Genomic DNA, 25,592 nt, shown 5'->3' with positions numbered 1-25,592 from the left:
ATGCATTGCTCGAATGAACCACGTCAAATGCACTTCACGAACCTGTCCTCAAGGCTGCTCTTGCCAATTTGATTAAAGTTGCACCTGATTTTTTATATTCCTCATTATTTTGTGATTTATTCTCTGACTTACAATACAGCTGTTATTAGAGCCCTATTTGCAACTCCCACTGGGGGCTTCCTGCTCTTACCATGTCCCATTTCTGTTCAAACTGATTCAGTGTCTTTAACGGAATCATACAGCAGGCTAACAGGCCCTTCGGCCTAAATCGTCCATGCTGACCAAAATGCCCCATCTAAGCTAGTCCTTTACAATCCATATAACTGTTCAAGTGTCTTATAAATGTTATGATAGTACCTGTCTCAACTACCGCCAGTGGCAGTCTGAAGAAGGGTCTTGACCTGAAAAGTCACCTATTCATTTTCTCTAGAGATACTGCCTGACCCGCTGAGTTACTCCAGCATCCTACCACCCTACCACAACCAGAGAGCAGTGCTGAACTACTATCTACTTCATTGGTGACCCTCGGACTATCCTTGATCAGACTTTACTGGCTTTACTTTGCACTAAACAATATTCCCTTATCATGTATCTATACACTGTAAATTACTTGATTGTAAACATGTATTGCTTTTCCGCTGACTGGATAGCACGCAAGAAAAGCTTTTTACTACTTCGGTACACGTGACAATAAAGTAAACTACTCCAGCATTTTGTGACTACCTCCAGTGGCAGTTCATTCCTTAGACCCACCGCCCATTGTGTGAAAAAGTTGCCCTTTCTCATCATCGACACTCCCTCTGATCTGTGTAGCCTCTGAAATCATTTTGGTAACAATTGTATTGTATTGTATTGTATTTTAATGACCACACAGCCAGGCTGATGGAATTTTGGGTTGTCAGCAGCGATACAATAATAAAGAACACACAAAATGTAACACAAACATCCACCACAGCATTCATCACTGTGGTGGAAGGCACAAAATTTGGCCAGTCCTCCTCCATTTCCCCCCCGTGGACAGGAACAGAGTCCAGAGTCAGTCCAGGATCGGCTCTTCCTCACCGGAGACCGCGGCTTTAGATTGTTGTAGGCCGCAGGCCGGCGGTCGAGATTTAAAGTCTCCGCCGCAGCCAGAAGCACCGTAGACTGCAGGGCCGGTGGTCGAAGCTCCCCTCCAGGGGTGATGGTAAGTCCATGCCGGCCCCGCGGTAGAAGTTGGCCGCGGGCCGGCGGTGGAAGCTTCTTCTTCCCCCGGGTTCCCCACGAGGGATCCCGGGCTGTAGACGCCGCACCAGCTGGAGCTCTGCAGACCGCGACTTCAGGCTGCGACTTCACAATGTTTCTCCTTGTGTGAAAGGAGATGGGGTGTGGCTACATGATGATTGGCAACTGAAGTGATCACGCCAAGGCAGTGTAAATGCCGGGACATAGCAGCTATGTCCCAGTAATGTAAGGCAAAGGGGCATTAAAATCAATTCACAAGAACATAGGATCTGTGGCACTGTGAACCTTCCCTGCTGTTCAATATGATCACAGTTAATCTCTGCTGTCCTCTCCTGTACCAATTCCCTATGTCCTCCTATTCGTTGCGTGCTATTTAGTCAGCGGAACGACTACATGATTGCAATCAATCAATCCAAAGTGTACAGATACAGGACCAAGGAAATAATGTTTGGTGCAAAGGACAAAGGTCAAAGGACATTTATTTGTCACATACACCAATTGGTGTAGTGAAATTTGTCTTGCCATGCAGCACACAGATAAAGATTAGACATAACATTAAAGACATTTAACAAGAATGCAAGAATGAACAATAAAATAAATAAAGAGAACAAAGTCCAATAAAGTCTGATTAAAGATAGTCTGAAGGCCTCCAATGAGGTAGATAGTCATGTATACTGCAAAAAGCTTTTGTTGCATTCTATCCAGTCAAAGAATAGACCATACATGATTACAATCAAGCCATCCACATTACAGATAAAGGATAAAGAGTACAACATTTAGTGCAAGATAAAATCCAACTAAAGACAATGCGAGGGTCTCCAATGAGATGGATGGTAGGTCAGGACCGCTCTCCAATTGGTGACAGGATGGTTCAGTTGCTGATAACAGCTGGGAAGAAACTGTCCATGAATCTGGAGGTGTGCGTTTTCATACTTCAGTACCTCTTGCCTGATGGGAGAGCAGAGAAGAGGGAGTAATGGGTGAGACTCACACAGGGTGCGGTGGGTGCCTGGAACGTGCTGCCAGGGGTGATGGTAGAGGCAGATACGATAGTGGTGTGTAAGAGGCTTTTAGATAGGCACATATATTCTGCTGCAAGATGCATGGTGGATCTGCTGCACACCGGTGTAGTGAGGAGGAGAATTACCTGTACCTAACATTCTTTCATCAAGTCCAATTGTAGCAATGTTCAGGTCACAGTAAAATCCTTTACTCAGTGGGTCAGGTAGCATCTCTGGAGAACATGGTTAGGTGACCTTTCGGGTCATGACACTTCTTCAGACCTGACCTGAAACATCACCTTTCTATGTTCTCCAGAGATGCTTCCTGAATCGCTAAGTTCCTCAACAAAATCACTTTAAGGAGAAGACACTGGTCCAAAGTACTGGATAGCTTGTCGCACCTACATTCATTGGACTGGGGCTTTTAGATAGGCATATGAATATACAGGGAATGGAGGAATATGACTCATGTGCAGTGGAAGGGTTCAATTTAACTTGGCATCATGTTCGGCACAGACCTTGTGGGCCGAAGGGCCTGTCCATGTGCTGTACTTTTCTAAGTTCTATGTTCTAACACTACTACATGTTTATCTCTGAGAGCAATTTTTTGCAGTTGATCCAATGAGAGTTCAATCCCAAAATGCAACCAGAAACACATTCAATCTAATTTCTAGGCATTTATTTACCACATCTGAAATCCACTAGCCAATTCCTTTAATACAACGAGGTAACCAAAAGTATAATACATTTTGATCGATTAAAACACCTTTTCACCGCCTAAAAAAGTTTTAAGTATTGGCAAATGATTTGCTCCCAGGGATGATGTAGTGAGGGAGGTGGATGCTTGAGACTGAATTGGCTAAACTCAGCACAGACCGAGCATCCCTGGAGCCGTGAAGCTGAGTGCCGTAGGAAGTACTGATTCACTGAACACTCGCTACCTTCAAATATAAAACATGGAATTGCCTCATGCTTTAAACTAATCAAAAAGGCATTCCAAACCTGTATAAATAAGCAATTAATAGTCTGTTGCCAGAAGTGCTTATAAATTAACTTTCAATGATACCACATGAACAAGAATCGATGGTAATGCTCAAGTCTTCGAAACTTTACAAAAACATTAGATTTCAGTTTAGACTTTAGGGATACAGCTTGGAAACTGGCCCTTCGGCCCGCCATCCGTGCTGACCAGTGATCACCCCGTACACTACACACGAGGGACAATTTACAATTTTTACCAAAGCCAATTAACCTATAGGCCTGTAGATCTTTGGAGTGTGGGACGAAACTGGAGCACCCGGAGAGAACTCATGCGGTCACATGGCAGAATGTACAAACTCCATACAGACAGCAACCGTAGTCAGGTTTCTGGGGCTCTAAGGCAGCAACTTTACTGTTGCGCCACTGTGCTGCCCTGACAGAATTGTTAATTCCAGACACAAAGTGTTGGAATAACTCAGTGGCTCAGGCAGCATCTCTGGATAACATGGATAGTGATGTTTTGAGTTGCGATCCTTCTTTGGACCCGACCCAAAACGTCACTTATGCATGTTCTCCAGAGATGCTGCCTGAACTGCTATGTTACCCCAGCACTTTGTTTGTTTGTTTTTTTGTAAACCAGCATCTGCAGTTCCTTGTTTTTACATCATTAGTTCCGAGTGCCAGTAAGCAGATATGCTCTCAAAACCAGTGACACACATTCCGGCTTTGGTCAGCTTCCTTTTTCAGTTTTCAAAAAGTAGATGAAGGTCGTTTGAGATTAATACACATTGCATCCACACCAGGGGTTGCTTTGATGATAGACTGTAGTGTAGCAGTAAGTGCAGGGTGGAGGGCTGGATCTAATATCACACAGGGGTGTGCTAGGGTATCATGCAAGGAGAGAATAGCTGCTGATGGCGTTGAGCAAAACACAATAGACAATTGTCTACTCTAATCTGTCTGAAGAAATGTCTCCACCCGAAACGTCATCTGTGGGGGGCGAACGCTGGAAAAGAGAGGTGGAGGCAAAGCTTGGCAAGCGATAGGTGGATACTGGTGAGGAGGGGATTGGCAGGTGGGTGAAGTGACAAAAGACTAGAGGTAAAGGAGACAAAAGGGTGTCAGATAAGGAGAAGGAAATGTAAAGCCTGAGGGAGGGACATGGGTGGAAGGGGACGGGGTGAGGCAAAAGAGGGGAATAAAAGGGAATGTTGAAGAAGGCCTACTCTACTGATAATTTTGTTGCCATGTCTCATACACCGAATCCTGTGAGATGCATCTTGTCTACGTGGATTCAGACAGTGGCTGGCTGCTTTAATGTGCATTGTTGCATTCCATTGTGGTCTCAGCTGGTGTCTACACCTCATAGAGTCAGAGAGCTGTACAGCACAGAGACAGGCCCTTCGGCCCACCTTGTCCGTCAAGTTGGCATATCGGGCTAGTCCAGTGGTTCTTAACCTTTTTGGCATATGTACGTGCATCCGGGAACAAAATACTGTATGTGGTATGTACCTTTGTTAGGTACATACCACATTTTGTAAATGGGCTCAACAAATGGATGTGTTATTTATGACCCCTTCATGTCCCCCGGTAAGGCCCCAAACGACCCCCCCCCCCATGGGGGTCCCGACCCACAGGTTAAGAACCACTGCACTAGTCCCATTTGCCTGCATTTGGTCCATAACTTCCTAATGTTCCTAACCATGTATTTGTACAAATATGTTTAAACGGCATGTGTGCAACTTTCTGGGCAGCAATCTGGAGTGCTGGACCATGGATCATCCCCCTTCTTCCCTTGAGAACCACTGAGCTGCTGCTTTCACATTACTGGGGATAAAGCCTGCAGCTTACTCTTCAGTTGTGATACCAGTGCAGCCTCAGTGTTTCCTGACCAGCCCTTGAAAATCCCACAATGAACGTTTCACTGGGAGCACTGGTCTAGCCCACCATTTCTTACAGCAGCTTTAAGGAGCAAGCGTCACAGTGAATTCAGTGTGATCATCAAAGCATTAGGACAAGCCAGGAAACTCCCTGTTATTCACTGAGTTCACGTCTATCTGTGCCTCTGTTCCAATTTTCCATGACTCAATATCCCTTATCCAACAAAACCTTATCGAACTCAAACCTGAAAGATCTACACAGCTGACTAGCATCCTCACTTCCTCTCAAAACTACTGCCTGCTTTTTTGGCAGCGAGATTTATACATATTGTCACTTTCGTGAGAAGCTCTTCCTGTTTTCATAAAAATGCTCGTTTTTCTTTCGCATCTGAAGCCATTCTTTCACACTCACAGTTAAGTGTAATCTCACTATGCCCTTTGTTCTGGGTGGTGTAGCGAAGCGGTCATCGTCTTTCTACCCTCTTGAATTTCTTTATCTGCCTCAATCTGATTATTTACTATATTTCTAAACTCGTGAAAACAAGGCCAGGTTGAAAACTTGCTCTTGTACTTTATCCCTTTAAAAATTTGTAGCATTTATATTTATTCACCTTTGCTCTGTGTATTGAAACTGTTAGCTTAGGGTTCCAAACATAACATCATTCAGGAAATAAAATCTCTCTTCACCACACACAGCAGCAATTATGGAAAATGTCCTAATTTAAGCATTTATCTTCTGCTATAATTCTGGTTTGGCAAGCCCAAATACACTGTGAAGACTCACATATAATGAAACTGTCGAAGACAGTAATAACAGCACCTGAGGAACCAGTTGCCCTTCCAGACACATATTCAACATAGGTTGCTGCCCACAAAGTATTAGTACAGCTTGCTAGTGAAAGCCCACAATATTCTGCAGGCCATCCTCAGACAGTACATGCTGATTGAGATTCCTTATAGTCATACAGCGTAGAAACAGGCATGTTGACAATACCGACCAACATGTCACATCTACACTAGTCCCACCTGCCTGGGTTTGGCTCATATCCCTCTAAATCTTTCCTATCCAAGTATCTGTCTAAATGTTTCTTAAATGTTGCAATAGTACCTGCATCAACTACCTCCTCTGGCAGCTCGTTCCATAAACCCACCACCCTTTGTGTGAAAAGTTAGCCCTCAGGTTCCTTTTAAATTTTATCCCACTCACCTTAAACCTATGTCCTCTGGTTCTCGATTCCCCTATTGGGCAAGAGACACTGTGCATTAACCCGATCTATTCCTTTCATGATTTTGTACACCTTTATGAGATCAGAATGCTACATGAAACTAAACTTCAGATAGTTGTCAGGTGTCAGTATGAAGAGTCTTACAGCAGAAAGGGTATTTAATGCTGCTGAGAAGTGAGTTAAATGCACAAGGGAAGAGAAATGGAAGCTGGGTCAGGGGCTGTTAGTGGGATCATTTGGCTAGCATCTACTCACGAGCAGACTTAAGGCAGATTTCTTTTTAAAAGTTTGGTAAGTAATCTTGGTCGAATGAGGCAAATCTAATCCATTCATCCCAACATGATCATCTTTGTTTGGTGACATCGTGAAGAATGATAACATGAAAGCTGATGTAAAGACAGGCAGCACGTGGTACTGTTCACTTCTACTTTTCCCTACATTGGATCAGGGTCCACAAGACGTGGTAAAGGTTTGCAGCTACAAACTGTGCACAGAAAGTTTAAGACTGGTCCGATGTCCAGCAGGGACAGAATCAAACTCATGCTTTGTCCTGGTCAGGGTGCTCGCTGGAAGGATGAATTTCAGTCAGCTTGATCTCGTACAACGTGGGCTGCTGCAGGCTGGACTCGCTGGTTTCAATCTGACCACCTGGGGAAGACACAGAAACAACATGGTGGGCAGGGGTTTGAGACGGAGAGATAGGACATAGAACGGTACAGCACAAGAACAGGCCAGTCGGCCCACAATGTCTATGCCGGACATGGTGCCTGGACCAACACTTATCTGCCCTGTGCATAATGAATATCGCTCCATTCCCTGCACATTCGGAAGTCTCTTAAACGCCGCTATTGTATCTGCAGCACGTTCCAGGCACATACCACCCTCTGTATGGAAATTAAACTTGCCCTTGAAGCTTTACCCCTCTTACTTTAAAACTATGATAGTGTAAGCAAAAAAACATTGTTGCTTTCTTAAAAATAGCACAATTTGCTCATGTTTTCACCAACAACCTCAAGCACATGATACTTGAAACTAGATAAATAGAATCAAAGTAGATCTACAGCACATTCAGAGCATTATTTTCTGTACTAGTCTGACACTAAAAGGCAGGGCATAAAGGCTTAAGTTATAGAGAGAGTCTGAAGAAGGGTCCCAACCAGAAACGTCGCCTATCCATGTCCTCTAGAGACGTTACCTGACCCATGAGTTTACACAAGATTCCGGTATATGTGGTACCTTGTGTCTACTGTCTAGTTATAGGGAGACATTGGATAGGCTGGGACATTTATCTTTGGAGAGTAGGATGCTGAGAAGTGATCTTATTCAGGTGTACAAGATCATGAGGGCTATGGAAAAAGAGAAGGCTGACAGTCTTTTCCCAGGGGAGAGGATTTTCAAACTAGAGGCATAGGCGTAAGGTAAAATGGGAGAATTTTAAGAGGAACTTGTGGGGTAACGTTCTCACTCAGGATAGTCTGTATTTGCAATGAGCTGCCAGAGGAAGTTATAGAATCAATTACAGTTATGACATTTAAGTAACACTAGACTAAGTGGGACCCGTTGAGTCCCTGTCACACGGGAGGCCTGGTCCCCCAACGCAACTCATTCCCCAACGCAATATTCCGCCACTCACCCGTTCCCCTAACGCAACCTATTCTCCCAACGCAATATTCCACCACTCACCTATAGCCCCCAACTGCGCAGGCACAGCTCATTTCCCCTCATCCCCCAGCACTCCCTCCATAACTTCTACAATACAATACAATACAATTCAATTTATTGTCATTTGGACCCCTTAAGGTCCAAACGAAATGTCGTTTCTGCAGCCATACATTACAAAACAAAAAGACCCGAGACACAACACAGTTTACACAAACATCCATCACATCGTTGTGATGGAAGGCAAAAAAAAACTTATCTCTCCACTGCACTCTCCCCCCCGATGTCAGTCAGAGTCAAAGTCAAAGCCCCCGGCTGGCGATGGCGATTGTCCCGCGGCCATTAAAGCCACGCCGGGTGATGCAAGGTCGCGCACCGGGTCTTGGTGTTAGAGCCCCCGGCGTGCGCTCGCAGAGTCCCGCGGCCATTCCAAGCCGCGCGGGGCGATGGTGTAAGGCCCCGCTCAGGTAATCTTCAACCCCGCAACTCGGGCGGGAGAAGTCGCCGTTGCGGAAGCCCCGAAAAGCGGTCACCCAGCAGGGACCCGCGGGCTCCCGGTGCCGCCGTCCGCCAAACCCGCAGTTGCAGCCTCCGAAACTCCGGAGGTCGGGTGGCAGCAGCGCTCCACCACCGCTCCACCTGCCCCGGACTCGGCCAGCCCCGTGACGGTGAGTAGTCGGCAGCTCCGCAGCTGGAACCCCAGGTCGTTCCTGTTGGAGGCCGCTCCACGTTGCAGCCCCAACGACAACGGAGACCCGACAAAGAAAAGGTCGGGTCTCCCGTGCAGGGGAAAGATTTTAAAGTTACCCCCTCCCCCCCACACATACCCCAACAAAAAAAATAACAAAAACTACATAAAAACGAGACAAAAAATAATAAAACACAGACGGACTGCAGAGGCCGCTGCTGACGAGAGTCGCGCCGCCCACCGAATCTCTCCCCTCCCTAACCCCCCTATCCCTCACTCTTCACCTCCCCATATCCCCCCACTATCCCTCCTCACCTCCCCCACTGCCCTCCTCTCCCTACCTCCCCCACTCCTCTCCCTCTATTCCCCCTCCTCCCCCACACTCCCTTCTCACCTCCCCCACTTTCCCCCCTCCTTTCCCTCAACCCCCCCACTCTCCCATCTCACCTCCCCAGGATCTCAAGGGTGCCGCTCCTTTCCCTCCTTGCGTTCCCGGAGGAGCAGCAGCCGTCGGCCTCAGAGCCTGACTCAGCGCCCAGACCTCGGATCCTCGGCGCGGCCTCTCCCCGCTCCCGGAGCCCGCTGCCGCCGCCCACAGATGAGCCCCAGCGCCAAGGTGGCAGATCCCCGCGCGCCCGGAGCAACAGTAAAATGGAAATAATCTTACCCGTTTTGCAGTTGTGAAAAAAATATGGTGATCTGAATTCTGGAAAGGCCCTAACTGCGCAGGCGCGGCCGTTTGTGACGCCAGTAAAGATGCGCATGGGAACCTTCCCCCTACTGCGCATGTGCGGTTGGGGGTACTGTTATGTTAATTTAAGTTTTAAACGTTAATAACTTTTAAAGTATTCCATCAATCTGAACAAAACTTTTTTCATTTATACCACAGGACAATGGTAAGTAAGGTGGGCCAAAATTGTAGCGCTATCGTGTACCGTTTTGCGCAAATAGAAGTACAACACAAAACCTGCAAACAAACAAACAAGGTTAGAGTTTTAGTGATATATACATATATAGATTTGGACAGATATATGATTATGAAGAGTTTAGAGGACTATGGGCCAAATGCAGGAAATGGGACTAGCCCAGAATGCCAACTTGGACAAGGTGGGCTGAAGAACCTGTACAGCTCTATGCCTTATTGTTGATAGCAACACGTGAACAGGTAGAGGGCACTGCTGCTTGTAGGATCTACTGAATCCCATGGCAGAAAGCAAAGAACAAACGACACTTAGCTGAGCCAGACACCTAGCTTATTCCAGAAGCCACTTTTACTTACATTCTCACCAATCATAACCCGTGTGCAGTTAAGGGCAATTAGTGGGTCTGACCTTGGAGTTGTTATTGAGCTTGTGTAGCTGGACCTTCTCGTGAGGCTGCTGGTGAGTGGCCAGCGGTGACAGGCTGCATGCAAAACCAACGTGGGGGTGAAGGCGCCACAGCTCCCCCCTCAGCCCCCCGTCATACAAGGAGGTGACCGCCTGGCTTTGTCGTGCCCCGTACCGGTCTGGCAGGTTGATTTTATGGCCTGATCTGGCTTGGTAGTGCAGTGTGGGAGGTCTTTGACAGGAAGTGTTGGAGTTTTGTGACTTCGCCGGTTCGGTGGGTGAGGTAGTCGGTTGGTTCTCGATGTATGCTGGCTTTAACTGGTCGATGGCTACGGTGTCAGTTTTATCGTCATATATTTTGTGAGTAAGTGGAAGGATGCGTGTAGCAACGGGGTCACCAGTTGTAGGATCTACTGAATCCTACGACAGAAAGCAAAGAACAAACGACACTTAGCTGATCCAGACACCAAGTGTCATGCTTATTCCAGAAACCGATTTTACCTACATTCCCACCAATCATAACCCGTGTGCAGATAAAGCCAATTAGTGGGTTTGACCTTGGAGTTGTTATTGAGCTTGTGTGGCTGGACCTTCTCGTGAGGCTACTGGCGAGTCGCCAGCGGTGACAGGCTGCATGCAAAACCAATGTGGGCGTGAAGGAGCCTCATGTTCATGGTCGATCGCCCAGCACGCCTGCTCAGAGCGGAGAGTCACACGGAGGGCCGGTAAGCCGACCGGTTGCGAGAGGGAGTGCAGTGCCTCGATGGTGGTGTGGGCTGCTGAAGGCCCTGCAACAGCCTGGGGCTCGGCTGGTCAGGGCGCCGCTAAAAGAGGCTAAGCGCGCGGACCGAATGCGACCTGCAGCGGTGGAGGACATAACGGCAATGCTTGACCAGGCCGACTCTGCAACGCCATTAGGACAATGCGCCTTCTTGGTCAGGTCAAGAGTCCTGTACGTATAACTGGGACTGGAAAATGGCAAATTGTTTACTGTCTCGGTGTACTACTGCTATATACTTGTACTGTATCTGAGATGCTTATATAAGATGCAGCTCAGTGCTTATGTCTCATGATACAAAAATAAACTTCACTGTACCTCAGTACATGTGACAAATGTACCACTGAACCATTGACAAATTAATGACATTAACTGCCTTTGTTCCAAATGCCTTCTTGTGTTTGATCAGGAAACCCACTCAGCATTGAATTTTCAATAGACTGCCAGCCTCAGATACTTTTAGCTAGAGGAGAGGGAAGGATGGGGTAAGGCAGGTAAAAGTGTACAAAATCATGAGAGGAATAGATTGGGTAAACACACAGAGTCTTTTGCCCAGAGTAGGGTAATCGAGAACCAGAGGCTTAGCTTTAAGGTGAGGGAGTAAAGATTTAATGGCAATCTGAGGGGTAACTTTTTTTTTTTTTACACACAAAGGGTGGTGGATGTATGGAACAAGCTGCTGGATGAGGTAGCTAAGGCAGGTACTATCGTGACGTTTTAAGAAACATTTAGACAGGTACATGGATAGGGTGGATTTAGAGGGATAGGCAGGCAGGCAGGTGGGACTAGTGCAGATGGGGCATGTTTGTCGATGTGGGCGAACTGGGCTGAAGGGTCTGTTTCCACTCTGTATGACTATATGACACTCATTGCATATGTCCACATGTCCTGGTTTCTGACAGAGACCTGAACCTCCTGGAGAAATTCAAAGTGGTTGATTATTTAAAATCATAGTGTCATAGAGCATGGAAACAGGCTCTTTGGCCTATTTACCCACCACTCTTTGTGTAAAAAAGTTACCCCTCAGGTTCCCATTAAATCTTTCCCCCCTCACCTTAATCTGTGTCCTCTGGTTCTCAAAGAGCATCCTCCAGTGCCATCCACTCCCAAAGCCCTACCACGTTCATCTAAACTCTAGCTTAATTAGCCCTCACAGTCCTGACTTCTGGTAGAGTTGCCGAATCTACATAACACCTTTCCCAGGCTCCAGATCTGGTGTAACACATCATCAAGTTTACTGGGCAACCACAATTCACACAGAGGCAATGAGAATTATAATTCCTTGCTGTTAATTTTACTTCGGAGTCACGTGAGTGACTACGTGAAGAACCCGCTCAGTGCGCAGGCGCGGCATTACGCCAGCAGTGCAACAGCGGCTGCAACGGGAGTTAGGCTCTCCCGCTACAGAATGAACCGGACCGTCAGGTGAGTACCCTGAGGTCGGGTTTTCTTTTACAGGTGAGCCTTTTTCTGCTTGTGTTTTTTACAGGCAGAGAAAAAGGCTCTGGAACGAAACTGTCCCCCGTTCAAGGAGGAACGTTTTCCCGTCGGGGAGGGGGGCAGCAACAGGCGGTAGGAGCGTTACCCGATGTTCCTCTAATTCCCCGACACCGTGCCGAGGCCAGCCCGCTAGTACCTGAGCAGCGGGCTGGATGCATAGCCACCCGAAGAGGCATCCGGCAGGTGTTCCCGATTTCGGACGGGACGTCTCTCCACCCGCACGGGGGGAGAGAGAGCCGCCTGAGCCGCTGGAGCAGGTGCCTGCGAGACGCGCTGCTTGAGGGGCGCTCTCGCATCTACAAGGCACAAAAGCTCCAGAAGAAGGCGGTAGGAACAATTACCGGCCGCTCCGCTATCCCCATCACCGCGCCGAGCCCAGTCCCGCTAGTGCCTGAATTGCGGGCTGGATGTCTAGCCATCCGAACAGGCATCCGGCCGGTGGCGTCCGATTCGTCGGACGGGGACATGTCTCCACCTAAATGGAAGAGAGACAGCCGCCTGAGCTGCATCCAACAGCTATTGGAGCAGCTCCAGCGAGATGCACAGAAAGAGCGCTCTCGCGGAGGGAGGTCAGGCACCCCCTCCACAGTGTTTCATGCACTGCCCTCTGCTCCCTCATTACTGGAGGTTAGCATTGGTGACCAGGGCTGGGCTGGTCTGGAACAGGGGCAGGCGGACGAATTCGGGAGTATGCCAGGGGTGCAGGAACATGAAGAGCTGTTGGGTGTGATGGACCGCTTGTAGCAACCCCACGGGCTGGAGCACCGCTGGAACCAAGAATGGCGGTCAGCATCAACCATCTATCCAATAAACCATTACTGGAAAAGGTGCTCGCTGAGGTGCTGAAACAACACACAGCACCAGAAAACTGTGAGGCCCTCAAAGTAAAAAGTGTCAACAGCCAAATCTGGGGGCATGTGGGGTCACACATCCGGACCCAAGAACTCAAGCTACAACGGATCCTAAGGCTCCTGACGTCGGCCATCACAGCCTTTGCTCGTTTCCGTGGAGACCACGGAGATGGATACCTGCCAGCAGGATGTGCTGGCATTAATGTGTACCACACAATTTGAGATCAACAATCTCCGGAGGGAAACATAAGACCTGCCCTCAATCCCAAATTTGCTGGCTTGTGTAAAGCCCCAGCTGCGGAGACGGACGCGCTGCTATTTGGGAAAGATCTCAATAAAAAACTGAAGGAGATGGAGGAAGCATCAAAAACCTTCGGCCTAATGAGGGCAGGCCCCGGGACGAGCAAACCAAGACCTCCGATACCCAAGCGGCAGCACCCCACGGCATCCACCAGTCGACGTCCGCAATATGGGACTGGTGAACGCTTGGGGTCCGCACATTATCCCCAAAGATCTTTTTAGATCAGGGCCCGCAGCAGACCCTCTGGAAAATGCGCCTCCCCCCAACATCGCCAGCACGTCAGAACAAAACCTTCAGGAAAATGAAGAAACAGAATCGCCAATAACCATGGAGGTAGGTGGGTCTGGCCCCTACCAGCATATAGAGAATAAGGGTGCTTTATTAACAGGGGGGAGATTACACTTGTTTAAAGAAGCATGGGGTATGGTCACGAGTGACAAGTATATACTCAACAGCATTAGTGGATATAAAATACAATTCATGTCAGAAAAAACGCCGCCAGTTCAACATTGGCCCCAAAGGGTATTTCTCCCTCCGTCAAAGAGAAACGTGAGGGACAAGCTGAACTGGTGAGACTTATCACAAAGGGGGTCATCGAAAAGACCAAACATGAACCTTTGGAATTTGTATCGAATATATTCACTAAAACCAAAAAAGATGGTGGCTGTCGCATCATCATTGACTTAACATCATTAAACAAATTTGTTAAGTATATACATTTCAAAATGGAGACATATGTTACTGCCAAACTGAATTCCAAAGGACACTTCATGGCAAGCATTTATCTTAAAGATGCTTACTATCTAGTACCCATATACAAGGATCATCGCAGATACCTAAAATTTATCTGGATGGTACAAAGCATTGCCCTATGGGCTAACTTCAGCCCCAAGATTAGTCACCAAAATATTGAACCCAGCCATGGCAATACTAAGAAAAACATATTGTCATGGCATATCTGGATGATATTCTGATAGTAGGGAAAACGATGGAATTGGCTGTGGCAGCAGTATCAGCTACAAAACAGCTCCTCGAAACTCTGGGGTTCGTCCTACATCCAGATAAATCTAAGTTGAAGCCATCCACTATCATGGACTACCTGGGCTTCACAATTAACTCAGTCCATATGACTGTTACCTTGCCAAAGGCAAAAATGGTTGAATTAGCACAATCATGCAACAATTTAATGGTCAACGAGCGACCAACTATTCGACAAGTAGCAAGAGTAATTGGGGAAATGGTAGCAGCATTTCCGGCTACACAATTCGGACCTTTGCACTATCAAAAAATTTACAGAGAGCAAAGGTACAGGCAATAAAACGACATACAGGTCACTATGATCGTGTCATGAACTTACCTACTGAAGCAATATCAGAGCTACAGTGGTGGGCAGAAAACGTTTGGCATAGTTTCAGCCCTATCTTTATCACTAACCCTACTTTAGTTACTCAAACAGATGCCAGTGCTCAAGGCTGGGGAGCGACTAACTCCATATCCAGCACAGGTGGTAGATGGACTAACCTAGAGTCATCATTACTACTTACACTGGGCATTAACTATCTAGAGATGTTGGGCGCCTTTTATGGTTTAAAAGCATATGTATCTAATATGCAGCACTTGCATGTTCGGTTACAAATTGATAAATACTACGGTGATGGCTTATATTAACCATATGGGTGGCATAAAATCATTATCATGCGACAAATTGGTCAACATGATTTGGCAATGGTGTGTCGAAAGACATATTTGGCTATCAGCTACTTACCTACCAGGTAAGCTAAACACCCATGCCATGAGAAAATTAAACGCCTGGGTTGCAAGTTTGAACAGACCTTACCTGGAACTGGGATTGTCCAAACAAACCATCACCACCATGTCGGCATCCCTTCGAACATCCACCAAGAGGCAGTACTTAACCAGCATCAAAAAAGGGAGAAGTACTGCCAGGAAACAGGGACAACATACGCAACAGCTACAGCCACCAACATACTGGAGTTCCTGGCCTATCTACACCACGATGTAGGGATCAGCTACAGTGCCATCAACACAGCGCAGAGTGCTCTTTCTGCTTATCTCAAACCAGCGCCAGGACAACAGGCGATGGGATCCCATCCACTGGTGGTAAAACTGATGAAGGGCATTTACAATATCAAGCCCTAAGCCCAGGTATACCCATATTTGGGATATCAGTGTGGTCCTGACATATCTCAGGGAATGGCCACCAGCCAGATCCCCCGGCCTCGAGCAAGCTACACTAAAGACGCTCATGTTGATGGCACTTGTATCCGCTCAGAGGGTCCAGTCACTACACCTATTGCGACTGGACAACATGATCACAGCTCCAGACCAGATCTGTCGTTATCCAGCGACTGATCAAACAGAGCAGACCAGGAACACCTAATCCAGTCGTGGCTTACCCACCAGAACCACGGTTATGTGCCATGACCCACCTACTATCCTACATAGACACAACCAAAATATTCGAGGGAGATGAAAAGCCTTGTGGGTCAGTCACAAAAACCTTATGGTCGGGTGACGAGCCAAACCATTGCGAGATGGCTCAAGCAGGTGCTAGAAACTGCTGGGATAAACACTAACATGTACAAATTTTATTCCACCAGGGCAGCATCCATGTCGACGGCTAAAGAATGGACATGCCTATAGACCACATCCTGGCTACAGCAGGATGGTGGGGGGGGAAAAGACCGTTCAAAAATTTTATAATAAGCCGTTGGCAAAACCTGGTTTATTTGCAGTAAAGATTTACGAACTGCAAATATTTAATTTAAGCCCAGTGGAGCAACTTAATTCTTTGTTGTTATTGTTTAAAAAATACCATTGTGTTTTTCTACAAATAGACTCATTGGTTGATTACGATAACACTTCCTCCCTCAAGAACTTCGGCAGTGAGTGAAATGAAACTGTTACACGGTTTGAAATCACAGAGCTTTGAAATCTTCACGTAGTCACTCACGTGACTCCGAAGTAAAATAGTAAGATTAAACGAGAACTTACCAGTTTGAAGTTTGATCTGTATTTTATGAGGAGTTACGATGAGGGTATTACGTGCCCTCCGCTCCCACCCTCATTATATGGATCAAACTAATAAATTGATGTCTCCTTATCTTTACTATGTTTACTTTAAAATAACTGTGTCTATCTGTGATTCTACACCGCTGCTTGGAAGTATGCCGCGCCTGCGCACTTAGCGGGTTCTTCACGTAATACCCTCATCGTAACTCCTCATAAAATACAGATCAAACTTCAAACTGGTAAGTTCTCGTTTAATCTTACTATTTTACTGATGATAAGTCGAGGACCAATTACATTGTGCAACAGCCAAGAAGACACACCAAAGCCTCTCCCCAATCCCATCCTGCAGAAGGTACAGAAGCTTGAAAGCCCACACCACCAGACAGGAATAGTTTCTTCCCTTCTGTTATCTGGCTTCTGAACAGCCCTTCCATAAGCCAAGGTACTGTCCGATTCACCTCTGCCCCATTGCAGATATTGGACTTTGTTTCTGATGTTGTTGCGCATTGTGGAGAATTATATTCTGCATTCTGTATCTTCCCCTTTGCTCTGCCTATTGTACTTGAGTTTGACTTGATTGTATTTATGTATACTATTACCTGATCTATTTGGATGGCATGCAAAACAAAACTTTACACTGTACAGGGCAATAATAAACCTAAACCAATGTACTCAAACCTTAAACATTGTTCTTGTTATGCTGGGCTCCTCCCTTTGCAGCTCCAAATGCTGATCTCCCTGAAATCAGGCCCCGATCTTCTACCAAGCCACCAAGCATCATCATAGGCTCCTGAAGAATGCAGGGTGTGAAGAAGGGCCCCGAATCAAAACGTCAAATATCCATCTTCTCCAGAGATACAGCTTGACCTGCTGAGTTACTCCAGAGCCTTTGTATCCTTTGCTCCCAATGTCCCATTCCCTTCTCCAGTCACATCGATCAGTGCCAAGCTCACAGCCATCGGTGCTGGGCTACAATATCCTCCAACCATGAGCTAGGTCGTCAGAGCTAGGTCAGAGTTAATACCTTTATGACCACCCATCAATGCCAGGCTTACCATGCTGTACACAACTGAAATCTGTAGTCCAAGGGCGAGGGGGGATAGGGTTGTCAGCAAACAGAAACATCATTGGTGCCACACTGCTATGTCCAACTCGGGCACCTGTTTGGATGCAACAAAATCTCTCGGCCATGATCACTGCTCAGCTTGCAAAAAAAAATAATTTGAAATAACTAAATTAAATTCAAAAATTTAAGATGTGTTGAATGTTATAGACAAGACTGCCTCCCTGGCACTAACATATATATTCTCGCTTGAAAATCCTCCATGGCTCAACTTGTGTTCTCTGCAGTATTTTTTTTTGTAAAGAAAAAGGAGCTGGTATGTACGATTAATAAAGTATATCTAATGTGGCCATAAAATAAGACATTGACATTTAAAATTCTAGAGTGTAAAATGTTAAATGTCATTATTTTGTTTCCTGGCCAAGTGGCCAATGTTTGTTAATTGTACATATTAATCAGCACCTCAGTGTTTAGAAATAAGCACTGCAGAGAACACAAAGATGAGCCATGGAAAGTCTCTTTGCAAGAATATAAATACAGATGCCAGGAAGTCAGTCTATTGTTATTTGTGCCAATGCGTCACAGAGAAAGCACTGATTCTAAGCACGCAATACAACTTACTCAAGGAAACAGTCAGGAACCTGCACAAACACATTGGCTCTTGCCACCCCTCTGTGGGGAATGAAACATTTCTAACTACTGTGGTATAACAGTACCTGTATGCAATGTAAAAATCACATTCAGTAAATTGCATTGAATTTAGTTTTCAAACTCATCATTCCCTAGGAACATGAATAGTTAAGATTTCCTCAAGACTAATCATCTCACAGCTCAGTAGAGTTGAAGTGCTTCGACAAAATCCTAACCTGATTTGATGAACTTGATAAATAACGGCGGAAACAAATATACTTCCATTTTTTTTATTGAAGGGCAATTCTAACAAAGCTTTCTTTAAGTGGAGAAGGTGAAAAAATAACATATAAAAAATAGATTTCGCTTCAGCAGAACTCCAAATTCAGCTCCAAGTGCTCTGTTGCTATTGCAGGGCTGAATTCAACACGATAAAAGCCTGTGAAGAGAAGGAACATTTCATTACGTTGTGCTCTAAAAAGATTTTTCAATTTTATCATTTTCGCTGTTTAAAAAAATTCATGTTTAGTTTACAAGAAATTATAACTAAACCGAGAACTTGCAAATAGGTTTCATTTACAACTGAATGCAGTATATTAGATATAACATTCCCAACAATTATTCCTCTTTCCATAATGTAGCGTGCATACGACATGTCATATCACGACACTAGTATTATTCTGACATATGTGGTAAAGTCTCATCTCTGAAAGGGAAGCGGGGCCTGGAATTTGCTGAAGGGATAGGTTGAGTAAAGTATTTTGCTGAGGGCCAGAGGTCACAAAGTGTGGATTAACTCAGCAGGTCAGGCAGCATTTTTGGTCGGTGGGGGCGCTGCAATGGCGGCAGCCCTGTCAGCAGCGCGTTAGTTTTTTCAACTTTTTAAATTTTTTTAGTATGTTTTAAAGTATGTTTTTAATGTTTCTTTGTGTGTTTTGTGTGGGGGGTGGTGTGGGGCGGTGAGGGGGAAACCGTTTCGGCCGCCTCCTCCATGGAGAGGCGACTTTTTCCAGGTCGCCTCCCCGTGGCCTAACAGCAAGGATCGGCGCGGCCTTTCCCGGAGACGCGCCCGGGGCTTCAGCGGCGGGCGCAGCGTGGATTCTCGGCGTGGAGCGGGCGAGCCCTCGCTGTAGGGGAGCGCTCCGTTTCGCTGGCCCGGGGCAGCCGGCAGCCTGAAGCAGCGGTCTGCACAGCTCCAGCTGGCGCGGCGTCCGCAGCCCGGGATCCCTCGTGGGGGACCCGGGGGAAGAAGAAGCCATCACTGCCGGCCCGCGGCCAACTTCTACCGCGGGCCCGGCGTGAACTTACCATCACCCCTGGAGGGGAGCTTCGACCGCCGACCCTGCAGTCTGCGGTGCTTCTGTCTGCGGCGCGGCGGGGACTTTAAATCTTCGACCACCGGCCTGCGGCCTACACCAACTTAAAGCCGCGGTCTCCAGTGGGGAAGAACCGACTCTGGACCTACCTGGACTTGTACCTTGTCCTTTTACCATCTGGACGCCCGCAGCAACGGCTGCGGAGGTTTGAGGTCCCGGTCACGGGGGGAAATGGAGGACGACTGGCCAAGTTCTGTGCCTTCCACCACAGTGATGAATGCTGTGGTGGATGTTTGTGTTAAATTTTTATTGTGTTTTTGTGTGTGTTCTTTATAATTGTACCGCTGCTGACATATTCATTTCACTTGCACTTATGTGCAATGTGACAAATAAACCATATTGTATTGTATTGGAGACAAGGGGTAGGTGACGGACCGTGTTGGGACCCTTCTTCAGACCCGAAATGTCACTTATCCATGTTCTCCAGGTATGCTGCCTGACTTCCTGAGTTACTCCAGCACTTTGTGTCCTTTTTTGTATTAACCAGCATCTGCAGTTCCTTGTTTCTAGATAGTTGAGGATTTCAGTGGACAGGGAAAAATTGACTCTTATTTATTAACGATAGATCTACCTCAATACCAAAATTCCAATCAAATATCTCCAAACTCCTGGACCTAGAAGTCAACAAACCCATCTGCAACTGCACCCTTGACTTCCTTACCCACAGGTCACAATCCATTAGGATACGTGACAATACCTCCTCCACGATAATTCTCAACATCAGTGCCGTGTAGTGAAGTGTTCGCAATGGCCTAGTACACTTCCTATTGACTCACAGTTGTGCATCCAAATTCTCCTCCAACTCCATTTACAAGTTTGCAGATGGCACCATAGTACTGGGCCAGATGTCAGTTAAGGTCAAGATGCAGTACGGGAAAGAGAGAGAGAGAGAGAGTAACAAGTTGTCAAGATAACAACTTTTCAACATCAGCAAATGAAGGAGCCAGTCATTGACTTCAGTAAGCGGGATGGAGTACATGTTCCTGTCTGTATCATGGTGCTGATGTAGAGATGGTCGAAAGCTCCAAGTTTCTAGGTGCAAATATGACCAACAATTTGGGAAAGCACATTAAGGCTACAGCCAAAAGAGCACACTAACCCTTTCAGTTCCTAAAAAGACTAGGGAAATTCAATATATCTTCAATCCCACATCCAACTTTGTTGGCACCAAAACGTGGCGCCACTTGTGTACTGCCTAGGTGCAGTCTGCTATATGATTTTACCAGGTTGTATACAAAACAAAGCATTTCACTGTACCTAGGTACATGTGACAATAAAGTATCATTGAATCACTCACACCTTAACTTCCTGGCCTTTGCTTGCCCAATGTAATCTAAAGAAACAACATCTTATTTTTCAAGTAGATGCATTGCAACCCTGGTGACCTACCGAATAGTGAAAGGCCTGGATAGAGTGAATATGGAGAAGATGTTTCCACTAGTGAGAAAGTCTAGGAACAGAGGCCATTGCCTCAGAATAAAAGGATGTACCTTTAGAAAGGAGATGAGGAGGAATTTATTTAGTCAGAGGGTGGTGAATTTGTGGAATTCATTGCCACAGACGGCTGTGGAGGCCAAAGTCAACGAATATTTTTTAGGTGGAGATTGACAGATTCTTGATTTGTAAGGGTGTCAGGGGTTATGGGGAGGAGAATGTGGTTGAGAGGGAAAGATAGATCAGTCATGATTGAATGGTGGAGTAGACTTGATGGGCCGAATGGCCTAATTCTGCTAGTAGAACCTATAAACTGATGACTCAAGACTGAATTCATTGATTTCAGATAACTAATCTTTCCTACTTGTATCAGAATCAGTCGCCTTTGATGCAAGATCCCTACCATCTCACATTCATCCGCTTTGTCTTCTCCACCTATTTCCCTCTCTGCAACTCATTACAAGTTTCTGTTTCTCACTTTCGCAGTGTTATAATAGATTACTGAAATAAAACAGTAATGCCCCTGTCCCACTTAGGAAACCTGAACGGAAAACTCTGGAGACTTTGCGCCCCACCCAAGGTTTCTGTGCGGTTCCCAGAGGTTGCAGGTGGTTGCCGGAGGTTGCAGGTAGTGGAAGCAGGTAGGGAGACTGACAAAAACCTCCGGGAACCGCACGGAAATCTTGGGTGGGGCACAAAGTCTCCAGAGGTCTCCGTTCAGGTTTCCTAAGTGGGACAGGGGCATTACTCTGTTTCTTTCTCTGTTATACTGGGGGATTCGCAACGGCTGATAGAGCATCTAATGAAATAAAACATTTTCATTCTGTTTCTTTCTCCATAGATGCTTTCTGAGCTGCTGAGGATCCCTGGTGCATTCTATTTCTATTTGGGTTTTTCAGCACCTGCAGTTTTGTTATTACTTCTCAATTACATTAAAATTAATAAGGTGGAGTCTCTTGGTAAAGTACTTACATGTACAATTATCTTCTTTCACTTCCATTCTTTCACCACTGTGCTGTCTGATTTTCATTTCTAAAATGGGAATCATACTATTTGTTTAACAAGCATTTTTAACTTCATTCAATGTGTTTTAGAACATTTTTTCCTTTGCAGCGCAGGAAGCTGAGGTATGACCTTCATGAGGTGTGCAAGATCATGAGGGGCATGGATAAAGTGAATGCTCAGTCTATTTCCCAGGTTAGAGGTTTTCTAAAACTAGAGGGCATAGGCTTAAGGTGAGAGGAGAGATTTAAGAGGGTCCTCAGGAGCAACTTTTTCACTCAGAAGGCAATCTATATCAAAGCTGCCAAAGGGAACTATAGAAGCAGATACAATTAAAAGACACTTGGACAGATATATGGATAGTAAAGGTTTGGAGGGTAATGAGTCACATGCTTGTAAATGGGACTAGCTCAGTTGGCCAACTTGTTCGGCATGGACAAGGCGGGTCGAAGGTGCTGTACAGCTCTATCTGATCGCATCATCAATTTGACGTGTGTTAGTATATAAAGCTTAAAAAATCCCACATCATGCAATGACAAACTCTTCAATGATCTGGAGGGTTAGGGTGCTTTAAGTAGTTGAGTGGCAACAATATATTTCTGACAATGCAACGATCTCAAATAAGCTGATCTTTGATTTATTCTATTAATGACATTACTTACAACCTAGTTACATTTCCTTGCCGTTCTGAGATAGATTCTGCTTGTTCCTCTCCCAGCTTATTTTAACATTTAATCAAAGTTTTCAGAATTTGGGAAATAAAAATTTTAATTTAAATAAATGATCTTTTAACTTTGGTTGAAGAGTTCATGCCAACCAGATACAATCTTTAAGTCATGGTCTAGTGACATTAGGAAACATCTAGATACTATGTATTAGACAGTGAATGCTGATTTAATTATTTTGAATTGAGGTTAACAAAATTATAATATCCAATAATGTTAAGTGATGATGAACCAAGATGTGGATGGAGTTAAGATGTCAAGTCAAGAGTTTATTGCCATGAGTTAATAGAATGGCCCAACAGGTTTGAAGAGTTGATAATCAAGGGACTGAATGACTAACAATTGCTTCTCTCCTCCACTTCCAGTGCATAACGCTTCTCTGTTAGCGGAACAGTTTTATTGATGTTAATGAATTACAGTTATGGGGAGGGAATTAGCACAGAGCTAATTATTAGTTAGTTATTCTTAAATATATTAAAACTAGTAGGTGGTTAATAATGCACACCAGTAAATCTATCGGTCATCCTACTCTAGAATCAACTAAAACTCATCCAAGATGGAATACCAATATAGAAATAATTGAACTGGATGAGTTCCAAACAGGAGTTTGAAATCCGGGGCAAACCAAACTGCATCTCAGTGTACACCACAGAAACAAGTCCTTTAGCCATCATGTCCATGCCAAATCATTTGCTATTTACCCACATTAGGTTCAATTCCTTCTTTGCCTTATCGATGAAAGTATCGATCTAAATATCTCTCAAACATGCTGAATGTATCTGATTCCATCACCTCCTTCAGCAGCCAGTTTCAGTTATCAACCCATGCTTTGTGTGAAAATCTTTTCCCTCAAATCTGCTTTAAAACTATCCTTTCATCTTAAATATATGGTTGCTTGTTTTTGGTATAAAAAACATGGAACAGTACAGCACAAAAATCGGCCTTTTGCCTCATAATGTCTGCCGAACGTGATGCCAATACCATCTCTTGTCTACCTGCTGAATCCATATCTCTCCATTCCCTGCATATCCATATGCCTATCCAAAAGTCTCTTAAACGCCACTGTCATATCTGCCTCCACCACCAACCCCGTTCCAGGTATTCACCACACTTTGTGCAAAAAAAGTTGCCGCGCACATCTCCTTGAAACTTTCCTCCTCTCACCTTAGGTCTTTGATTTTTCCAATCTGATACCGTTACCATGGGAAAAAATATTCTGATTAACTGCACCATCTTATAATTTTATACACCTCTATCATGACACCCCTCAGCTTTCTTCACTCCTGGAGAAATAAGACCAGTCTATCCAATCTCTGGAGTCAGAGGTTATCGGGAGAAGGCAGGAGAATGGGGTTGAGAGGTAAGGTTAGATCAGCAATGATTGAATGGCGGTGTAGACTTGAGGGGCTGAATGGCCTAACTCTGCTCCTACAACTTATGAACTCTCACTGTCACTACAGTCCTGTAATCGAAACAACATCCTCGGCACTCGCTCCAGCACCATGTCTTCCTATAGTATGGCAATCAGAACTGTGCACAATACTTCATTTTGTGTTCTAACAAGTGTTTTGTCATGTTACAACATAGCGTTCTGACCTACAATGGCGAGCCTGCTCTCTGCCTCAGCACCCTTCAATTGGTGTTGTCACTTTCAAGGACCTACAAGACCATAAATCATAGGAGCAGAATTAGGCCATTCGGCCCATCATCTTCTCCACCGTGTGATCACGGCTGACCTATTTTTCCCTCTCAATCCCGTTCTCCTGCCTTCACCCCGTAACATTTGACGCTTTACTAATCGCAAATTAGTATTTTAATTGCTTTAAAAATACCCAAATGACGGCCTCTACAGCAGTCTGTGGCAATGAATTCTACAAATTCACCATCCTCTGGCTGAAGAAATGACTCCTCATCTCCATTCTAAAGGTACGTCCTTTTATTCGAAGGCTGTGCCCTCTGGTCCTAGACTCTCCCACTAGTGGAAACATCCTCTCCACATCCCTTTGTTCATCAAAATTGCTTAGTACCCCACCATTTACTGAACTACCCCTATCCGTATTGACTTGCAGAGCAGGGGTAAGGAGATCCACCAGGATGTGATCCGGGATGCAGGCTTCCAGTTATGAGGAGAGAGTGGAGGGACTCTGTCTGTTCTTCCTGGAGTGGAGGAGTTTAGGAGGGCAATTGGCTGAGGTATATAAACACTTTTTGAAAAACAGCATGGGTTAAATACATGTAGTTCTTAAGTCAGTAAATTTATTTCATGTGTAACTCACTGGGAGATCACTTTCAAATTGTTATACTTTGAAACATCAGCTGGAAAATACCATGATTTATGAAACAAAATTGAAAAACTAAATACTTACTCTTCTGCTGTTGTTGCTTTGATTATCATGTAGAAGAGAGTGAGAGCACTAAGCACGCCAAAACTTGCAATAATAAGCCATTCCTCTGTTAACAAAGGAAAGGTAAATCACTCCAGGAACTGCACGTGAAAATGGTGAGATTCCTCTAGACAGAAGCAGTGATGGCAGCAACAGAGACAGCATCCAGGATCATAGAGTGAAGCAGAATCAATGAGAGTGCAGTGTGAGGAAGTAGACAGCAAGATCATTAGGCTTCAAAATAAATCATACACCTAATGGAAATATTGGTCCCACTGTATAATCTATAAATAACATACTCGAACACCATCAAAGAGATCTAGAGGTGCTGCCTCGAAAAGGCAGGCAATATCAAAGACCCACACTACCCTGGCCATGCGCTCATCTCACTACTACCACCAGAAAGTTCAGAAGTCTGAACCACCAGTGGCCTTCAGGTTCAAAAAAGCTTCTTCCCAGCAACCATCAGACTGTTTAACACGACACAACACTAACCTTAGCAACTATGACTAGTGTTTAGTTTAGTTT

The 25,592-nt window shown here is 45.4% G+C and overlaps 1 protein-coding gene and 1 long non-coding RNA gene across 6 annotated transcripts in view; one reads left to right on the top strand and one right to left on the bottom strand.

The window, feature by feature from the left end:
* Positions 1-1,497: 1,497 nt before the first annotated feature.
* LOC116978523 lies at positions 1,498-25,592 on the top strand. The gene is made up of 3 exons (XR_004413466.1): positions 1,498-1,585; positions 7,357-7,363; positions 25,578-25,592. It is a non-coding gene; the product is annotated as an uncharacterized LOC116978523 (long non-coding RNA).
* The window catches only part of rnf130 (ring finger protein 130), a 111,817-nt gene continuing 92,526 nt past the window's right edge, over positions 6,302-25,592 (bottom strand). Inside the window, exons 9-11 of one of the 5 annotated variants that reach the window (XM_033029713.1) lie at positions 25,047-25,131; positions 21,926-21,985; positions 18,420-18,582 (exon numbers count right to left, since the gene is read on the bottom strand). In XM_033029713.1, the coding sequence (XP_032885604.1) occupies positions 21,958-21,985; positions 25,047-25,131 (113 nt within the window). In that variant the 3' untranslated portion in view covers positions 18,420-18,582; positions 21,926-21,957. Of the gene's footprint in view, positions 6,961-18,419; positions 18,583-21,925; positions 21,986-25,046; positions 25,132-25,592 lie in introns of those variants that run through there. The other 4 variants (XM_033029715.1, XM_033029712.1, XM_033029714.1 and 1 more) reach the window with 4 other exon arrangements.

Source organism: Amblyraja radiata, chromosome 11 (assembly GCF_010909765.2).
Source record: "Amblyraja radiata isolate CabotCenter1 chromosome 11, sAmbRad1.1.pri, whole genome shotgun sequence".
NCBI lineage: Eukaryota > Metazoa > Chordata > Chondrichthyes > Rajiformes > Rajidae > Amblyraja > Amblyraja radiata.
The sequence above is the reverse complement of the archived record's forward strand: the minus strand, read 5'-3'. Positions and strand labels throughout refer to the sequence as shown.